This window comes from Drosophila novamexicana, unplaced genomic scaffold (assembly GCF_003285875.2).
Source record: "Drosophila novamexicana strain 15010-1031.04,08,12 unplaced genomic scaffold, DnovRS2.1 tig00001151-arrow-arrow-pilon, whole genome shotgun sequence".
Taxonomy (NCBI): domain Eukaryota; kingdom Metazoa; phylum Arthropoda; class Insecta; order Diptera; family Drosophilidae; genus Drosophila; species Drosophila novamexicana.
The window spans coordinates 809003-824387 of NW_020824842.1; the positions used below are offsets into that span (position 1 = coordinate 809003).

The 15385-nt window shown below is 40.8% G+C and overlaps 6 protein-coding genes across 7 annotated transcripts; 2 read left to right on the forward strand and 4 right to left on the reverse strand.

Annotated features, from left to right (window-relative positions):
- Window positions 1-160: 160 nt before the first annotated feature.
- LOC115766356 lies at window positions 161-523 on the reverse strand. The gene has a single exon (XM_030710256.1). It carries the CDS (start codon window positions 521-523, stop codon window positions 161-163), a length of 363 nt encoding a protein of 120 aa, XP_030566116.1.
- A 1710-nt stretch (window positions 524-2233) lies between these two features.
- On the forward strand, window positions 2234-3421 carry LOC115766432 (protein singles bar). Its single transcript, XM_030710360.1, has 3 exons — window positions 2234-2926; window positions 2985-3125; window positions 3205-3421. The coding sequence occupies exons 1-3, from the start codon at window positions 2606-2608 to the stop codon at window positions 3280-3282; spliced, it is 540 nt and encodes a 179-aa protein (XP_030566220.1). The 5' UTR covers window positions 2234-2605; the 3' UTR covers window positions 3283-3421.
- Window positions 3422-7321: 3900 nt separating this feature from the next.
- Window positions 7322-13305, reverse strand: LOC115766370 (anoctamin-10). 2 transcript variants are annotated; one of them, XM_030710270.1, is made up of 8 exons: window positions 13287-13305; window positions 9898-10037; window positions 9687-9793; window positions 9354-9624; window positions 8985-9197; window positions 7949-8919; window positions 7706-7882; window positions 7322-7642 (listed from the first exon to the last, which is right to left on the reverse strand). In XM_030710270.1, the coding sequence occupies exons 1-8, from the start codon at window positions 13288-13290 to the stop codon at window positions 7612-7614; spliced, it is 1914 nt and encodes a 637-aa protein (XP_030566130.1). In that variant the 5' UTR covers window positions 13291-13305; the 3' UTR covers window positions 7322-7611. The 2 variants fall into 2 exon arrangements, with proteins under 2 accessions (XP_030566130.1, XP_030566129.1); XM_030710269.1 differs by lacking the exon at window positions 13287-13305 and adding an exon at window positions 10167-10334.
- Window positions 11034-12880, reverse strand: LOC115766371 (GATOR complex protein NPRL2). The gene is made up of 3 exons (XM_030710271.1): window positions 12400-12880; window positions 11834-12340; window positions 11034-11771 (listed from the first exon to the last, which is right to left on the reverse strand). The coding sequence occupies exons 1-3, from the start codon at window positions 12517-12519 to the stop codon at window positions 11217-11219; spliced, it is 1182 nt and encodes a 393-aa protein (XP_030566131.1). The 5' UTR covers window positions 12520-12880; the 3' UTR covers window positions 11034-11216.
- A 200-nt stretch (window positions 13306-13505) lies between the features above and the next one.
- On the forward strand, window positions 13506-14312 carry LOC115766372 (density-regulated protein homolog). Its single transcript, XM_030710272.1, has 3 exons — window positions 13506-13616; window positions 13675-13936; window positions 13998-14312. Exons 1-3 carry the CDS (start codon window positions 13506-13508, stop codon window positions 14180-14182), a joined length of 558 nt encoding a protein of 185 aa, XP_030566132.1. The 3' UTR covers window positions 14183-14312.
- LOC115766374 (DNA-directed RNA polymerase III subunit RPC9) lies at window positions 14260-14935 on the reverse strand. Its single transcript, XM_030710273.1, has 4 exons — window positions 14860-14935; window positions 14685-14799; window positions 14466-14618; window positions 14260-14404 (listed from the first exon to the last, which is right to left on the reverse strand). Exons 1-4 carry the CDS (start codon window positions 14865-14867, stop codon window positions 14282-14284), a joined length of 399 nt encoding a protein of 132 aa, XP_030566133.1. The 5' UTR covers window positions 14868-14935; the 3' UTR covers window positions 14260-14281.
- Between the last annotated feature and the right edge of the window lie 450 nt (window positions 14936-15385).

Genomic DNA, 15385 nt, shown 5'->3' on the forward strand with positions numbered 1-15385 from the left:
GGGGTTTGGATGTTTGTATTTCAAAATAATCTGTATCAATTTTAGCAAACGGTTTCTGTTATCATCGCTGTTGTGGTCCCGTTAATGTCAGTATGAAAATTCGATATAGTCGAAATCTGAGCGTTGGACTCAATCTAGTAATCTGCTCAGCATTTGCCAACTACAGCGAATTAATGCTGCCCTTCTTGTTCTTATTCATGCCAAGGTATTCCCACCAAGATGTCGGCTTGGCGGGGCCGGCAGCCGCTGCAGCCGGTGCTTGAGCCACTGCAGTGCCGGCCGCCTGGGCAGCAGTGCTAGCTGAGGACTCCTTCAGACTGGCTGCGGCCGCAGTATTATGGCTGGCCTTGACAGGCATGCCGGACTCCTTCTTGGACGCCCTCACGCTGTTCACATTGGTGGTCTGAATTGTCGCGTTCGATTGCTGCGGTGTCGGTGCCAGGCTGGGGCGTGGCGTCCCAGTTGCACTAGTCCGGCGGCGTTGCCCGCTCGAGAACAGTTTACCCAGGTACGGCATGCACATGGCGCAGGATGATATTCGTTTGCGTATCAGAAATTTTGAACTTGCGAAAGGTCGAAATATATGTGTGTTAATGTTAAGCTAGAGTCCTTGTCTATTATGGCATTTCATGTCAGCTTCCCGGCAAGGCAAGCTGCCTGAGCGCTGGCGCACTGCTTGCTGTGACAGCCAGTCACAAATTCAAATAAACAAAACAAAACAAAACAAAACAAAACAAAACAGTGTTGGTTAGTATCAACAGCCGAGTCAATAGTCTCTCAGTTTGAAAGCTATCGTCATGAAACTTTGGAGAAGTCCCTCTTTCTGTTGCACGCAGTACATATGTCGGAATCGGCTGGATCGGACCACTATATTATTTTTAAGTAATAAAAACTATATTAAGAAATAAAAGTGCAAATAGTAGTAGATTTTATACCCTGAACCCATTGAAAATAGGTAAAAAGGGTGTATTGTATTTGTGCAAAATGCAAATGTATGTAACAGGCAGAAGGAAGCATCTCCGACCCCATAAAGTATATATATTCTTGATCAGCATCAATAGCCGAGTCGATCAAGCCATGTCCGTTTGTCTGTCTGCCCGTCTGTCCGTATGTATGAACCGAAGGATTTCAGAACCTATAAAAGCTAGAGACTTGAAATTTTAGAGGTAGATGCGCATAGTGCCTGCGCAGATCGAGTGCTTAATAATCGATAACTTACTCTGTTTCCAAGCAATCGATAAAAATCGATATCGATATCCAGTTGTTTGGACAGTTTTGGTAAATAATAAGAGCTTGAGTCACCAAACTTGACATAAAGCTTCTAAAAAAGAATATATATATGCATTTGATGTTTGAAGAAGGGCAACCCCTAGTCGGGAGCTCCCGACTAGAACCTCTTACTTGTTTTTATTGTAATTAAAAAGTAGAAATGGTCGTAATGAGGGAATACAAATAATATTAATTTAATTTAAAGAAATTGTATATGTAAATACTTGCATCGACTTTAAAATACATTTGTATTTTCTACGGAGCCAACCTCAGTACAAAACATGCATTCATAAGTCAACACAAACTAAGAAAATGTATTTCTTGGCCAGCCAGAGACTTTGCCAGAGCAGTGCAGATAACAACACATACAAGTATGCTGTTATGCATGTATATTCACACGCATACAAACATAATTGCTTGCACGGCCCTCATAGAGCCGAAGCTGAGAGCAAATTCTATTTTTAGATTTTTCGTTCTCTCGGCTGTGAGAGCACAATGCTACAGATTTCGTTTTCGTTCTCAATTTCCAAAAATCAAGCTACATAGTAGCATTTTGTTGTATGGCGTTACTCATCTTAGTGTTTATATTGTCTTTGGTTTTACTATGTTTTCTAAAATTATGCAAAATCTTAATAACATCGGACCACTATATATATAGAAAAGGTTGGTGCTGCAAGGGCACTAAATCTCCAAATAAAACTTGAATGTGACTTTTTAATATTTGTTAGTTGCACAAATTAAGACAGGTATTCTTTAAAACAGGTCTGAAATAATTGTCGGTTCACGGCTTCAATCAGCTGCCTGTCTATCTACTGAAACCAGGTTCAGGTTCAAACCCGCTCTAATGAAAATATTTTCAAATAGAAATTGCGGATTAAATTTGAATCTTTAGAAAGTTATATTTGTAATCTGAATTTACTTTAAATGTTTTTTTTAAATGATTTTATTTTCAAGCATCCTATTTTTGAATCAACATCGAATCGGTTTCGGTTCCGTTGTTTTTTTGGATTCTGGTTCAGTTGGTAAATGATTATGCTGTCAAAATCAAGCAGCCTGTTCTTTGACTTGGTTACTTGTAATACAAATACATAATAGGTCATTGATTTAGTTTACACCCAGAAACTAACACAAAAGAAAACTGTCGAGAGTAGCTAAAACCAACTTAAAATGTAGCTCATTGAGCGTGTTGAACCACAGTGCAGACGCCGCTTGGGGGCAAGTAGGTAGCTCCAAAGAATGTATAAATACTTCAGATTCTATATATAGACGCGCACCATCTGCTGTTGCCTGCATGCGGCTGGAGAAGTGCGTGTCTTAGTTTGTTACGAACCAGCGAATGGCATCCATGGCTTCCTTTGGTACACGCAGCATGAGCCAGCCGCCGGGTATTAAGATCTGCTGCTGCCGTATCCTGACTTGCATCAACTTTGGCTTTGTGCTCTCGCGGGGCGGACTCCTGAAGCTAATGGAGCTGGGCCTGGCCATGTTGTGTGAGGGTCTGCTTATACGTTATGGTGTACCCTACGCGGACTCCATTGGCCAGGCGCTGACCAGTCTATTGGCCACAACTGGCCATTGCTTCACCACGACAGGCATCTTGCTCATATGCTACTGTTTCTCGGATAGATCCTATGGCCTGATCCGACAGTCGCTCTTCGTAAGTATATCCAACATCCAGGTCATTGACCCAATATACAATCTTGGCCATTTTGCAGGAGACGCTCTTCAATGCCATCGCCAGCTGCATGTACTTCAGTTCGGCCAGCTATATGGGATTCGCCTGTGTCGTCTGGCTGCATCCTCAGTTTCTGGTGCGTCCCGGATTCTGGGCGTATCCAGCCATGACCGCCGCCTACGTAAGCCACTGTTTACCATCTGCTAGTTCCATAAGAAAATATATTGTCTCTATTTTTTTTTTTAATTCATATTTTGCAGTACATGGGCTATGCGGCGGGACTTTTGCACGCCATCGACGCATTTCTCGCCTTCAGGCATTTTAGAGGGGTTCGTTAGGAACTAATTACTGTATGTTACAGATATTAAATAAAGCTCGTGATTATTTGAATATGCTAGCATAAATGAAAACTCACAGAAAACTAACATATGTTATAGGAGAGGTATTCTCATACCAGGTCTTATAAGTGGAATACATCGCATATATCAATTAGAAAACCATTCTTGCTTAAAGTAGTTTAGTATAAATATTATACTTATTAATATTATATGGAACCATTAGCTTCATCTCATAAGTTATCTTTATGGTGAAAAGACTGCAAGCCAAAAAAAAACACTTTTTTATACCCTGAACCCATTGAAAATATGTAAAAAGGGTATAATGTATTTGTGCAAATGTATGTGACAGGCAGAAATTATTATTATTTTTAAGAAATAAAATAAAATTAACTAAAAGAGTGCTCATTTTTTGTCTCTTAAGATACATTTTATCAATTGTTCTTGTTTTTTTTTTTTTTTTCAATTATTTCTTTCTTAAATTATAAAGTACAAAGCAATTTAATCTATTTGTATTTTTGGCACTCTTTTATTTCTTAATTGGGGAATAGAAATAATAATAAATAATGAATCATTTAATTTAAAGAAATTATTTAAATATTTGCAACAACTTAAAAATACAGAATATCTACCGAACCAACCTCAGTACACAACATGCACTCATACATACAAATTTGGGCTAGGTCACGATCAGTGCTAGAAAAGCCAGCAGCAAAAGCCAGTGCTTGCACGGCCCTCATAGAGCCGAAGCTGAGAGTGAATTCTATTTTTAGCTTTTACGCTCTCTCAGCTGTGAGAGCGCGCAATGACACTGATTACGTGTTTGTTCTCAATTTTCAAATAGTTGCATTTTGTTGTACAATTTTTCTTTAATAACGTTTGTGTGTTAATATTATATGGAACCATTAGCTTCGTCTCATAAGTTACATTTATTGTAAAAAGGGCTACAAGCCCAAAAAACATATTTTGTTGTTGTTTCGGTTCACTGCTCGAACCAACTTCAAGCCTTGAGATTTGGTCCGTGAAACTCTGCTCTTGGTTCAAAACTTTGTTTATAATTTATTTTTCAAATTTAGTTAAATTTTTTAGGCATACAATTGCCCATTCTACTGAAAATATTGCAAACCGTTAATGTTTTTTATACCCTGAACCCATTAAAAATGGGTATAAGCGTATATTGTATTTGTGCAAAATGCAAATGTGTGTAACAGGCAGAAGGAAGCATCTCCGACCCCGTAAAGTATATATATTCTTGATCAGCATCAATAGCCGACTCGATCTAGCCATGTCCGTCTATCTGTCCGTCCGTCCGTATGTATGAACGCAAGGATCTCAGAACCTATAAGAGCTAGAGAAATAGAGAAAATGAAATTTTAGATGTAGCTGCTCCTAGTTCCCGCGCAGATCGAGTTTGTTTCCGATAATCGATAACTTACTCCGTTTCCAAGCAATCGATAAAAATCGATATCGCTATCCTGTTTTTTGGGCAATTTTAGTAAATAATAAGAGCTAGAGTCACCAAACTTGACATATAGCTTCTAAAAAAGAATATATATATGCATTTGATGTTGGAAGAAGAGGGTTCAGGGTATCCCCTAGTCGGGAGCTCCCGACTAGAACCTCTTACTTGTTTAATATTATGTTTATGCAAATGGCTTGGGTATGCAAAGTAAGTATATTGATTTAGATGAAGCTACCTATTTATATGGTTTGAATAAATCCAGTGGAGAGAGCTCGATTGGGACAGTACTTCGTTTAGCACAATTTAATGAATCTCACTTGAGATACTCCAAAAAAGGTGAACTTTGCAAGCGAAACGTTTTTTGGCCAACAACTTTTTTTTAATGAATGCCATATGATAGTAGGGATCCGTACGCATTCAAAAAGGTATAACATTTTAAAATGAGATTATATTTACCCGAGATTTTCAAAACAAACGTCAAACAAGTTGAGATATTCAAACCTACCCCGATTTTGGAAAAAAACGTGATGTAACCCCTTGCTATTTGGTCGATTTGGCTCAAAATTTAGATTTTTATTTTTCTGATGCCGATCGATAGTACTGATCCTTACGAGTCAAAAATAGTATAAAATTCCAAAATCTGAGATTATTTGGCCAAGATAGTCTAAAAAAATGATCAAAAAAGGTTGATTTTACAAACGAAACGTTTTTTGGTCAACAACTCATTTCAATCCATCAATTTTTTATTTATTTGAATGCCGTATGATAGTAGGGATTCGTACGAATTCAAAAAGGTATAACATTACAAAAACAGGATATATTTACCCGAGATTTCAAAAAAAAAAATCGTCAAAAAAGTTTGTTTTTTTTTTAACATATATATGTTTATTGTATTGAATCAAAAAATAGCATACATTTTTATTACAAAACCGTTTACTTAAGTGGTATCTCGCCAATCCTGGTTGGCTCCTCAGGCTTTATCGTGGACAAGCATCAAAGCCGTCTTCTTTGAGTAAGGCTGCACCGTCACGTAGGTAGTCGGTGGGCTCTGGGGCTGCTCCTGTGTCGTGGTTGGAGGAGGTCTTTAAAGGATCTTTTCTTGAAAGGTCTCTTGTATTGGTTGGCGAATGCTTCGACTCTAAGATTACTTGGCCGAGATAGTCTAACAAATCAACAAAAAAGGTTGAATTTACCAACGAAACGTTTTTTGGTCAACAACTTTTTCCAACCCATCAATTTTTAATTTCTTTGAATGCCATATGATAGTAGGGATCCGTACGAATTCAAAAAGGTATAATATTTTAAAATCAGATTATATTTACCCGAGATTTTCAAAAAAATATTCAAAAAAGTTTTGATATTCGTACCTAAACCGGGTAATAGCTCTCGGGTAATAGCTCCGCGCGGAGATATGACGTTCCAAAACGACATAAATCCGCGCGGAGATATGACGTTCCAAAACGACACAACTCCGCGCGGAGATATGACGTTCCAAAACGACAAGCCTCCGTGTGAAGATATGACGTTCCAAAACGACATAACTCCGCGCGGAGATATGACGTTCCAAAACGACATAACTCCGCGCGGAGATATGACGTTCCAAAACGACATAACTCCGCGCGGAGATATGACGTTCCATAACGACATAACTCCGCGCGGAGATATGACGTTCCAAAACGACATAACTCCGCGCGGAGATATGACGTTCCAAAACGACATAACTCCGCGCGGAGATATGACGTTCCAAAACGACATAACTCCGCGCGGAGATATGACGTTCCAAAACGACATAACTCCGCGCGGAGATATGACGTTCCAAAACGACATAAATCCGCGCGGAGATATGACGTTCCAAAACGACATAACTCCGCGCGGAGATATGACGTTCCAAAACGACATAACTCCGCGCGGAGATATGACGTTCCAAAACGACATAAATCCGCGCGGAGATATGACGTTCCAAAACGACACAACTCCGCGCGGAGATATGACGTTCCAAAACGACAAGCCTCCGTGTGAAGATATGACGTTCCAAAACGACATAACTCCGCGCGGAGATATGACGTTCCAAAACGACATATTTCCGCGCGGAGATATGACCTTCCAAAACGACATATTTCCGCGCGGAGATATGACCTTCCAAATCACGTTTTTTTTTTCGAAATCGAGGTCGGTGCGAAAATCGAAACTTTTGCGATGATTTTTTTTAATATCTCGGGTAAATAATGTCTGATTTTAAAATGTTATACCTTTTTGAATGCGTACGGATCCCTACCATCAATTGGCATTCAAACAACAACAACAAATCCCAAATTACATTAAGGCTTAGTTACTTTTTATACCTTAAGAATAATAATAATAAATTTAAACCTGCATACAAGGTTCTTATAATTTGTATACCCTGAACTTGTATATCCTTTTAAGATTGTTACGTTGATTCTGTTTACTTATGTATTTTAATATTTAACATATCTTTCTTTCCTTCCCATCAAACATTTTAACTTTTTAATATTAATCAGTCCAAACCCATTATGGTGTTGCATTTTTAATACTCGTGAGATATGTACTATATGTGGAATAGGCCTTATTTTCTCACTTGATCTCGCCCAGATGCCAAAGAATTGTAATCCACAATTATTGTTTAGATGCATTTATGCAATTAGGTACGGTAAATGTGTTATACAGAAATATAAGTACATATTAAAAGGCACCATTAGTTGAGAGATTTACAATAAAAGCATATAAATATGTATGTAAAATATGATGTAAATGGACTGGTTCGATTATCTTGGGCTTGGTTTGCATACTGTTGGGCTTTAGCCCGATAGCACCATGTGCAACAGCCTGCCGATTGTGAAAGGCAGCCGCCTTTAAGCCATTTTGTTAGCCGCTTTGAATTTCCTATTGAATAGCAAAATATTTAAATAAAAAAATCTGTTGACCAACTGGAGCGTAGCAATATACTTAAGTTGTTTCAGCGCCTGGCTGGTCTCGAAGTCGGCTTTAAGCAATCCAATGCGCACCCAGCGCGGACGCTCGTGAATCACCTTGTGTATGATGAATTTGAGCCCCAGCAGGAGATGCTCAAAGATGACGAACGAGAGATCCGGTATGGAGGGCACCCAGTGTGAAAAGAATTGCCTGTAAAGTGCGAACGAGATGTTATAATGGGTATTCAAAAAACAACCACAAGAGATTGCTACTCACTTGACATTCGGCTGGAGGAAGAGCAGGCCGCAGTTGCTCAGCAGCGACATGACGGATAGCAGCTCGAAGGCCAGCTGCCAGGCACCAATATTCTTGGCGCGACGGGCAAATGGACGCTTGAAGATGTTGCACAGCTTAAACATGTCAATGTGCACGGCAAATACATTGTTGATGAGGGCGCCAATGGCGGCGAAGGGCGCAACGGCGGCAAAGAGCACGACATAGCCAAACTGTATGCAAACCTGCAGGTAGTCCTCGTAGGTGGAATGATAGGCATCCAGGCCGGACTCATAAAATGCTTGCTCGTAGCGTGGCTTATTGCTGATAGCGCTCAATTTCTCCGGCTCCACCTCCTTGTGGCGATACTTGGCGTATTTCTGGCGCAGCACGGCCATCAGCGGTATGCCAATTTCCTGTGCTATGCACAGCAGCTGGAAGATGAGCAGCTGCATCATCAGCTGGTACTTGAGTTGCTTGAGATCCTGCAGCACGAACGCAATATAAAACTGTGAAAAGAAATTGTTGACAATCTCGAAAAGCATTAGCTTGTTCACCCGATGCCGCTCGTACTGCGAACGTGTGCGGTGATTCTCCAAATTGGTTAGGAATGTGGCGAGCTTCTCGTATGCCCACGAAAAGATCGCAATTAGCACGGACTGCACGATGACAGGGATGTAAAGCAGCCACGAGTCTGCACCGAAATCGGCCAGCACCTCGGCCTCGATCTGGAACTGATAGAGCGCAAACCAGCCGGCAGCCACCACACAGCCCAGCACCACTGGATACGAAATGCAATACATTTGCAGGTACGTGAAGCGCATGGGATAATGCAGAGTCATCTTGCCAGTTATGGGATCCGGCTTCAGTTGCCCCTGGTAAGCGGCGCGCGGCTTATCCAGGCTGCTCATCTCAATGGTGCCCCAGCGATACGAATAACCTGCACATTTACGTTTCCACAGTTCCAAAAATATCTGGAAATAAAAAGAATACAAATCAAAGCACCAAACTACGTACAAGCAGTCGGCTCCACACTTACTGTTGTCCAGACAACGTAGAAGCTACAGACTAGCGACAGATTGAGTTCCATTATGCATTGGAGTATGCCAAACAGAGCAGGAAACACCAGCGCCTTTGTGTAGAACTCAATGAAGCCAAAGTAAAGTCCAATACTGGAGCCAAAGTAGTTGCGTATATCCTCTATGGGCAACGTGGTGCGCTTGAGATTCAGCTTGAATCGATCCAAATATAGCTGCAAAGTTTTTTAAATAGATTTGCTTATTGAAGGATCAATCAACTTAGACACAGCGGTTCTAACTTTATAGTAAATCTTAATTGATAGATATTTTATGCTTTATATGTGCGTATTGCTTTGAGGACTTTTGAAGCAGCCTTGGCTAGTACATACAATATCGTGCAATGGAAACATGTCCTCGATGTAACCTTTCTGTATGTAGGATCTTATGGCCGGCTCCACAACGTCTTTAATCAGCACGGGCGTCTCGCAATAGTGCAGTATCTGATCCTTGGTCATGCCCGGCAACAGAAAGTCCGAGACGCAGCCGTGGTTAAACTTTTGCATGCTGCCCGTGGTTGTCATTTTCTCTAGTTCCGCCGCATCGGCCAGACGCAGCAGCGTATCCAGACTGGCAGACAGATACAAATACTTTTCGGTTTTGCTAAAACATAATGGGAATGATATGGAGAATCGTAATGGGTGCGAGCATATCTAAGAGCTTACCTAACAATTTCCAGTGTAGTTTGTATGTCAAACTCCTGGATGATCTTTTCCACATCCTGACAGTGGCGCAGCTTGGCCTTCTCCGTGAATATAATAACTATGTATGTCTGCAACAAATATGCAATATATATATAGACATAAATACGTACATATGTATGTATATTGTATAAAGGTATTTAATATTGCCCTTGCTGGGGGCGCACAAACTGACCTTGCCAAACGTCTCCGCTTCCTCGTCGTCGGCGACGTCGATGGTGCCATATTGCGAGCGCTGTTTTTGCAGCGCCTCAAGCTTTAAACTTCGCTGGCGCCGGAAAAGTTGATTTTCAATAATGTTTCTGGTGCGTGGACCTGGAGTATAAGGGGTTTATTATACATATGTATCCATGTATTTCTCGCAGAGACACGTATATATGCATGGATCTCCATGCATGTATGCATGTACATACATACATACATATATCACGGCGCACTACTCACTCTTGGCATCTTCAGACATTATTTATGAGTCGTCGTCGCTGCCTGCTGCCGCAAATGCGAATAACAATGCCAAAATTTTGCCAAAGCGGCGAGTAAGTGTCTCACTTATGTACACAATCATATACATACATATGTGCACACGCATACGCACACATATGTGGATACCACGTACAGACGGGCGTTAATGTCTGTGTGTCTGTATAATTATTAGGTTCGCCCCAATGGCAGCAAAAAAAATTGTTTAATAACGCCAAAACATTTCAAAACGTGGCCAGTGCCAGAGATCGTGGCTATTTTAACATTTCTCTGGTTATTGCCGGTTTCTGTTGTTGTTCTTTCTTTCGCATTCGCACTCATATGTATGTATGTATGTATTTGCTTATGTGTGTACACACATACACAGCTTGTGTTCTTATTTAGGGTAGCACTCAGCCGCCGTGACGTCACAGATCCAAGCCAAACAGCTGATTTAGCGACTGACTGCTGGTCGGGCTTAAGGGACAGTATGCTGTTCACATCGTCGGGCTTAAGGGACAGTATGCTGTTCACATCGCATTGAGCGCAAGGCATAAGTCCTTAAGCAAAGTAGTATACTTCGTTAGTAATAAATACTGTAATTTGTGTGGCAGAATATCCCATCGATACAATTTCCATTAGTTTTTACAATACTGAGAGCTTAAGTTAAATATAATTCTCTCTAATAATTTTATTTCTAACATATGTATGTATCTTCATTAGATCTTTGAAAAAGGTTTCTGGTAATCCTAGATTTGAATCGAGCGCCAGTTAAAATTGGGTTCTTAAATCTAAATGAAAAGAACAAGTTTCTTTGATTGGGCTGTATTTTAAAAACTCTAATATACAATTTATTTAACAATTCTGCTTATTTATTTAGTATTCAGCACTATGCAGATCTCTTTAGCATTTTTTTTTCTTGTTTTCAATATTTAACAAACATTTTATAAAGAATGGAAACATAATAATCACAAATTACACATAAAAACGCTTCTGACAATTTACAATTTAAACACATAGAGACGACGCAATTAACTACTTCCAAATCACAGTCACATTCGTATCCTTTTCAATATCCTTCTCGATGGTGCACGGAGAGAGTCCAGTCTTGCAGCAAATCTCATCAAAACTAATCAGCCCCGTATACATCTTCTGGCGACCAGATGGCACCGAACCGGTAAATACCGGATATTTCTGTATGCAGCGTATAAACTTGTGCTGAAGCCCGAAGATGACCATTTTACGCTCATCGATATTGTGATGTTGCGGGCACAGGCGCTGACAAATGGCACGGAGCGTGACGCCATGCGTCATGGACGCATAAAACTGAAAGATTCTCTGCACGCTGGGCAGCAGTTTATCTGGCTGGAGAGCCACGTACTTGCGACAGGCATTGCTCAACGCTGTGCTCTGTATGAGGTGCTTTAGGTTCTGGGTCATATAGACATTGCTGTACTTCAGAATGGGCAGCAGCTGCACAACGCCGTAGTAGACCAAATTCTGTATGCAAGACTTCACTAAATCCGTTTCCACATCCGCCTCGGCGGCTATGCGAGCCACATGATTAATGCCATTGATATAGGGCAATATCTGCGAGACAGAGAAACGCCGACAGTTCATTTGATTGCATTTTAAAGATAAACTCGCTGTACCTGTTGTGTGGTTAGATCCCAGTTCTCGAGCGGTGTGTCGCGCAAATTAGCCAATAATAGAGGGACCATATGGTCCTTAACTGGTGGCGGATCCGGCTTATGCATGACAATTTTCAAATAGATTGTGTTGTCGCCTTCAACAATGGTGGCCACTTTGCGTTCATTAAGATCCCGGAGCACTGTCTCAAAGATGTTTTGTAGCCGTAGCTTGTCGTCCTCGCGTGACAAAAAACATGATTCCTCCTCCATCATAATCAGATATTCCGACAGCTTCTTCACCACCGGCTCATATTGCACGGAACGGGCACGGGAATCACACACAAAGCACAGATTAAAGAGAAATGCATTGCGAGCATATTTCTGCTGGTCCTGTATGCCAACTGGGTAACCAACGATTTTTACGTCCATCGCATTCACCGTTAGAATGCAGCGTTGCAAGTGCTGCTTGGGTATAATGTACACGTTGATGGCATCGAAGACCTCTTTCGAGATATAATTTTCTGGCACCTAAAAACGCAAGCATTGCTTATTGGTTGACTGCCTAGATAGACCCACGCCCAGCCTACCTGACAGCTGATTTTGCAGCCCGCCGTGGCGTGGAATTCGCTAAGAAAAATGCAGCGTATTTTGCCTTCTGTGCTGCCGCCGGTTATTCCGGGGCCGCCTTCCTTTGTGTGGGAGTGCATACTTATCAGTTGCACCTGCCGCAATCACCGCATTTTATAGACCTCGAATAAGCTTCGTATCGTGGTTGAATATTTGGCCAATCCGCAATATGTTTCCATTCGCGATTGAGCTGACCAGGGTTTTTGCGAAGCATATGCGCAGATACTTTTACTCTCTCACTCTCTCTCTCTCTCTCTCTCTGTCTCTCGCTGCGCACACGTCACAACTTTAGGCATTTATATACGAGATGAGTGTGCCGCATGGGTATTAAGCCTTCTTGTAATCTTTGCTTAACTGATGTTGACATTGTGCCTGCAGGCATCAATCTGAATTCACTTAGGCCATCAAGATCCTACATAACAATATTCCTTCTTAGCTGAAGCACCGTGGAACTGTGACGCAATTATTTTTCGTTTCACTCCCACAAAACAGTTCACGATCATTCAGAAACTCAGTTATGAACCAGTTCGATCAAGTTGATCTTTTAACGGTGAACTACTCTTTCTTGAAGGTTGTTTCATTAGATGACTTTTTTTATTCGCAATCAAAATATCTAATGCACAATTCACGAAAATTTCGTAGATTAACTTGAAACTCAATTATCCAACTATAACGGCCGCGAGCCGCGCGTGCCAATAAGAAACAATAAGGTGGCTAAGGGTTACGGACTAAGGCGCCAACTTTACCGAAAATATGCTTTTAGTGTAGTCACTTTTTAATAGAAAATCCACTTGCACCCTCTCGGAAAATTGGCAAGCAAAATCAAATAATTTTTCGTAACATTTACCCATTTTTGTTCTATCAATTATATTACTAGCAACAAAGTAGAGTTAGCAGTCCGGCAACGCCTTGCTTCAACTGAGTAGTGTTGTAAAGCGCAAGATCCGACTGCCGGCTGGTGGTATCGACACATTGATTGCTCGATTTCCATACTTTCGTCTTTTCTGTGCAAAATTATATCCCTCAGCTTGTTTTGCACAATTTAATAGTCAATCAATTCGAAGAAATGACAAACGAAAGCACAAATGTCGCTGAGCGGCTCAAAGTGGGTCCGCGTGAAAATGTCACTTATCCTATAGTCATGAAATATTGCGGACACTGCACCATGCCGATAGAGGTAACAGAATTTCGCATATTTGGGACGGTGCATTTGTCGTTTAACAAATTGTTTGCAGTACTGTGAATACTATCCGGAGTACGATAAATGCAAGGACTGGCTGGAACGCAATCTGCCCGATGATTTCGAGCGTCTTAAAATAGAGGAAGAGCAGGCTGCGGCAGATGGCACAGATGACGACAAGAAGCGTCAGAAGCGTGGCGGCAAGGGGCTGCTGCGTGTCAAAAAGAAGGAGGATGTCCCCAAACGCATATGTGTATCACGTGCTGCCCGCGGCAAGAAGAAGTCTGTAACAGTGGTTACCGGACTGAGCACCTTTGGTAGGTGTTATGCCCGCAACTTGATATGGATACACTCATGATTTTGTTCACCCGCCTACAGATATTGATCTCAAAGTGGCTGCTAAGTTTTTTGGAACGAAGTTCGCTTGCGGATCGTCAGTAACTGGCGATGATGAAATTGTCATACAGGGCGATGTGAAGGATGACTTATTTGACGTCATTCCCGATAAATGGGCCGAAATTGATGAAGACGTCATCGAGGATTTAGGCGACCAGAAGCGTTAATCTAAAATCATAGAACCAATAGACATTTTCGTCCTGTTTAAGAAATGTGCTTATTTTATACGCAAGTTACATCAAATATTAAAAAGATTTAAACTCTAGTTATCCCTGCGCCTGGCTGGGTTGCAACTGATCCGCGCCAGAGTTATAGAAGTGTTTGTGCGTTAGCTCAATGATAGCCTCGTTCTCCTCGTCGGTAAGTGGGATTTTATTGTCATCAATGAGCTGTAGCAAATCAATATATTTAATAGTAACAAGCACACTAAAGGACTTAAACTGCGCTCACCAGTTGAGTATGCAGCGCACTTGTGGGCGGATCATTGACCATTTGCAGCATCTCGTGGGGCATCAGCCTGTAGGCGGCCAAGTCGCACAAGTAGCTATTAATGGACTCACGTGTTTGCGTCTTACAAGGCGATTCCTCCAGGAACTGTAGGGCCTGTGTAAATAATACTTTTTCTTTAGTTTAAATGCCAGTTCTGACATTCTGCTCGACCTGTTATACCTCGTAGGTGACCGTAGCCAGGTTGCGCATTCCAAACTTCTTCTTGGTGCCCTTAATCTGTTGTAGTAGGTGCATTACCTCTAGATTTGTGACGTACGCATAAGTGGCATTTACGCTGTCAAGAATTAAGTATGTTAATACACATTTCTCAGTTCGTATTAAACGCTTCACTTACGTTTCCATTGCGCTTTATTATAATTTAGCCTTAAATAATTTGTAAACATACTACAGCCAACTGCGCGTAGCATCGATAAGAAGTGGTATCGATAACTGAGTACAAGTACTTGGCGCGAACAAACGATTCCATTAATATTACTGTACAATGTTTTTTTGCAATAACATAGGGAATAATAAGAAAAATGAGAATTTTTTAAAAACTGGCTGGCCGATTTTCTTGATGTAAAAAAGCAAATTGATAATTCGCGATCTATATGTTCAACTACTTTGCATTGGGGCCATTATCGAAGAAATTGAAATAATAAAGGTTGAAATATTGCCGCTATTTTGATGAATAAAAATGTTAAGTATATATGGCCAGATAGTTTTTTTTTGTCATAACATAGGGTTTAATAAGAAAAATAGAAAAATGAGAATTACAATAATCATATTATAAATTAAAATGCAAAAACATATTCTGTATTCAAATTTATTTGGTTTCGTGCTTAAAAACATAAATAAATGCATATAAAAGTGAGCGATTC